The sequence below is a fragment of the Melitaea cinxia genome, chromosome 24 (genome assembly GCF_905220565.1).
Source record: "Melitaea cinxia chromosome 24, ilMelCinx1.1, whole genome shotgun sequence".
NCBI lineage: Eukaryota > Metazoa > Arthropoda > Insecta > Lepidoptera > Nymphalidae > Melitaea > Melitaea cinxia.
The window spans coordinates 2,848,809-2,852,840 of record NC_059417.1 but is presented as its reverse complement, the minus strand read 5'-3'; the positions used below and the strand labels follow the sequence as shown (position 1 = coordinate 2,852,840).

General features: G+C 40.8%; 1 protein-coding gene across 1 annotated transcript; it reads left to right on the top strand.

The window, feature by feature from the left end:
- The first annotated feature begins 534 nt into the window (after positions 1 to 534).
- LOC123665768 lies at positions 535 to 3,451 on the top strand. Its single transcript, XM_045600028.1, has 2 exons — positions 535 to 2,969; positions 3,060 to 3,451. Exons 1-2 carry the CDS (start codon positions 535 to 537, stop codon positions 3,328 to 3,330), a joined length of 2,706 nt encoding a protein of 901 aa, XP_045455984.1. The 3' UTR covers positions 3,331 to 3,451.
- The last annotated feature ends 581 nt before the right edge of the window (positions 3,452 to 4,032 follow it).

The window sequence follows — 4,032 nt, the reverse complement described above, 5'->3', positions numbered from 1 at the left end:
ATCATTCCTACGCTGGTCAGCTGATTACCGCGAATGGCTCTTCGGCGTTGTCGCCGTCATTGCGTCGCGATACAGAGAATCACAACAATCGGAATGTTGTTACAGAGTCAAATAGCTCAAGTACAGTTTTTGAGAAGAAGGCGGTGGAAGGGAGGTGGAGTGTAGTTGTGAATAAAAAGAAATCTAGGTATCGTAATCGGTTTATTAGTAACCAAGGCAAAGCGAGCTACGGGCCGGAGTCAAAGTTTAAGGCGGCGTCAGTAAAAGTGCCGCTGTACATTTCTAACATTAGTAAGGAAACATCGCAACAGGACATCATAGACTATATTGTACGTAAGACTCAAGTGTTAGTTACATTAGAGAAAATCGCACCAAAAGTGGATAGAGGTTACGATTCTTATATTTTTTATGTGGATAGCTATAGGGTAGCGTTGTTTCTTAAAGATGAAATATGGCCGGAAGGCATTTGTTTTAGGAAATTTATAGTGTTTAAAAAAGACTCTAGTGATAGAAAGGAACTAAATTAAATTGACAATGGATAATAAAAGTAAGAGAACATTTGTTTCGTTTAATTGTAAAGAGTTTAAAAGGTCTGTAGAGTTTGTTAGGGACCTATGTGTTTACGCTGATGTAATAGCCTTACAGGAGACCTGGCTCCTCGGTCATGACCTACCATTGCTGGGCTCGGTAAGTGATAACTTTGAATATACGTCCAAAACGGCTGTTGATACTACCGTGGGCATTCTCAGAGGGAGGCCATATGGTGGGGTTGCTTTGTTATGGCGAAAAGGTGTATTTGACACAGTTTCTGTTATAAATTGCAGTAGTGTCAGGCTAACTGCAATCAGAGGAACGATAGGCGGGAAATCGATTATTGTGTTTTCAGTATACATGCCCACGGATGCTCCTGATAATAGTGTCGAGTTTGTAAACTGTTTAGGCGAAATCGATGCTATTGTAGAAAATAATGATGTGGAAGCTGTATACATGTTAGGTGATTATAACGCGCACCCTGGCCAACCATTTTGGTTGGAGTTACGGGAATATTGTTCAGATAAAAAATGGGTATGTGCTGATACGGAAAAATTAGGAATCATGTCAAACACTATTACATTTATTAGTGACATTGATGGTAGCATGAGATGGTTAGACCATTGTATTGTAACGCAAACAGCGTGGAAAACTATTTCAAATGTGAGAGTTGATAGTGATGTACACTGGTCTGACCATTTCCCGCTAATAATAGAGATAATTTTAGACAAAGTAGTTTCAAAAATAAACACTGAAAACTATAAATGCAATAAAATCCTGTGGCAATCTAGGTCTGAGGCGCAGACTGGGCGATATCATGACATATGCCATGAGCAGCTAAGGCATATTGATTTTCCGGTCTCATTAACCTCGTGTGCAGGTGGAATGTGTCATGATGTCACTCATAGGCGCACACTAGATGATTTGTATAGCCGGGTAGTCAATATTCTTAGCGGTGCTGCTGAATTAACGTACAAGGACCAGAATTTTAATAAGAAACGGGTTACTGGGTGGAATAAATATGTGCGTACAGCATATGAAGATGCGCGTCTTAAATTTCGGACCTGGTTGCTCCATAACAAACCAGGGTATGGCGGAGTTTGGGACGACATGCGTGAGAGTCGTAAGGTTTTTAAAAGTAGACTAAGATGGTGCCAACAAAATGAAGATCAAGTTAAAATGGACATAATCGCTTCACACAGGTCGTCACATGACTTTGCTAAATTCTGGAGAGAAACGAACAAGTTAAATGTAAAAATAGGTCGCCCCACGAGCATAGGGGGCTGTAGTGAGCCAAGGGGGATTGCCAACTTGTTTAAAAATCATTTTAAAGTGACCTCGCCTCTGGGACCTCCGTCACGGGTGATCGATGCTGAGACCGTTACGAGTATACCTATGAGTTTTTCTGCTAAGCAGGTAGAAGCTGTTATTAAGAAAATGAACAGAGGTAGGTCTCCGGGTCATGACGGGCTCAGCATCGAGCATCTTAAGCATGCGGGGAACCATCTTTATAGTGTGTTAGCAATGTTCTTTTCATTATGTATAACACATTCTTACTTACCAGCTGATATGATGAAAACAGTGGTGGTCCCCTTAGTTAAAAATAAGACCGGAGATATTTCTGATAAAAATAATTACAGGCCAATATGTCTAGCTACAGTACTTGCTAAGGTGTTGGACAGTCTGATAGACCAAAATTTGGATCGATATTTAAATATACACGACGCGCAGTTTGGGTTTGTGCCCAATCTTTCAACGGAAAGTGCCATTTTGTGTTTAAAGCAGACTGCCCAATACTACACAAGCAGAAAGACACCGGTGTATGCCTGTTTTTTAGACCTTTCGAAAGCCTTCGATCTAGTAGCGTACGACATATTATGGAGGAAACTCCGCGAGGCAGGTATACAATCCGAACTGATTTCGTTGCTAAAATTTTGGTATTTAAACCAAGAAAACTATGTGAAGTGGGGCGAAACCTTATCAGATACTTATCGGTTGGATTGCGGGGTGAGGCAGGGGGGTATAACCTCACCTAAGCTTTTCAATTTGTATGTAAATGAGCTAATTGTGGGACTCAGCAGCAGACGTGTCGGATGCTGGATTGATGGAATTTGCCTAAATAATCTTAGTTACGCAGATGACATGGTGCTGCTGGGTCCGTCCGCTGGCTCTATTAGGACACTATTAAAAATTTGTGAAGAATACGCGGTACAACATGGCCTGACGTACAATGTAAATAAAAGTGAGTACATGGTCTTTGTGGTCCGCGGAGGGGTAATTGACTACGAGTCAGTGTTAAAACTAAACGATGTTCAACTAAGACGGGTAAAACTTTTTAAATATCTAGGTCATTACATTTCCGAGGATCTCAGGGACCATGCTGACATAGAACGTGAACGAAGGGCACTTGCCGCCAGATGTAATATGCTGGCCCACAGGTTTGCTCGCTGTAGCAACGATGCTAAAATAACATTGTTTAAAACATATTGTCAAACTTTTTATACGTGTGCCCTGTGGACCAGGTATAGTAAAAAATCGCTGGACGCACTTAGAGTGCAATATAACAATGGTTTTAGGATTTTGTTGGGACTGAGACGCTTCTGTAGTGCGTCTGCAATGTTTACTGAAGCGAATACTGACTCCTTTTTCGCAATCTGGAGGAAACGGACCGCCTCTCTATTAAACAGAATGCGGCTTAGTTCTAACAAAATTCTGAAAATGTTCAGTGCTAAGCTTGCTGAGCCTATGCTTCAGCACTTTGTTGGCGTAGTGGTGAGGCAAGAGAGGTTAAGCAAGTGAATTGGTAAATTGTTAATTTTAATTTTTAATTTAAGTGTAATAACGTAGTTGTAAGTTACTAATGTTACTAACAAGTGGACTGTAAGTCTTAATTAAATAAAATTATTATTATTATTATTATACTGAATGTCACTCCGCCCGCCCACTACATAATAGATACATATATTATAATAACTACTTATATAAATAATATAGTAAATTTACTTATACTTACATATATAAATATAAGCGGGTGGAGGAATACGCCCCGGCAGGGAGATCAAACGGCCGGGGGTTAGGGCTGCAGGCTGAGAAACCGGCGGACAATCCTAGCCGAGTCAAGTAACACCGCCTTCTGCATCCTGGCTGCGAGCGAACCGTCCCGGATCCCCAGTTGCCTCAGATGGTGAGCGAGGCTAACCGGGATCAAACCGTTGGCAGATATTACGATAGGGATTATTTTATTATTATTATTATTATTATTATTATTAATGTCCAGGGCACGATCCAAGACAAGCGCAGTGTGGGTCGAAGGTCAGAAGAACATATTGGCCAAAAAAATTTACGTCAATGGTTTGGAAAAAGCACCCGTTCGTTATTCAGGGCCGCAGTATCGAGGATACAAGTTGCCAAAATTACCGCCAAACTTTGTGAGAAGATGGCACTTTAAGAAGAAGAAGAAGATTTACTCGTGTAATTTTTCCTCAAAAAACTAACTCATCT

Excerpts from the sequence above, each read along its gene's own strand:
- LOC123665768 (XM_045600028.1), top strand. The coding sequence starts at position 535 with ATGGATAATAAAAGTAAGAGAACATTTGTTTCGTTTAATTGTAAAGAG. Across the intron at positions 2,970-3,059 it reads TGTAATATGCTGGCCCACAG|TAAAAAATCGCTGGACGCAC; the intron begins GTTTGCTCGCTG and ends GACCAGGTATAG.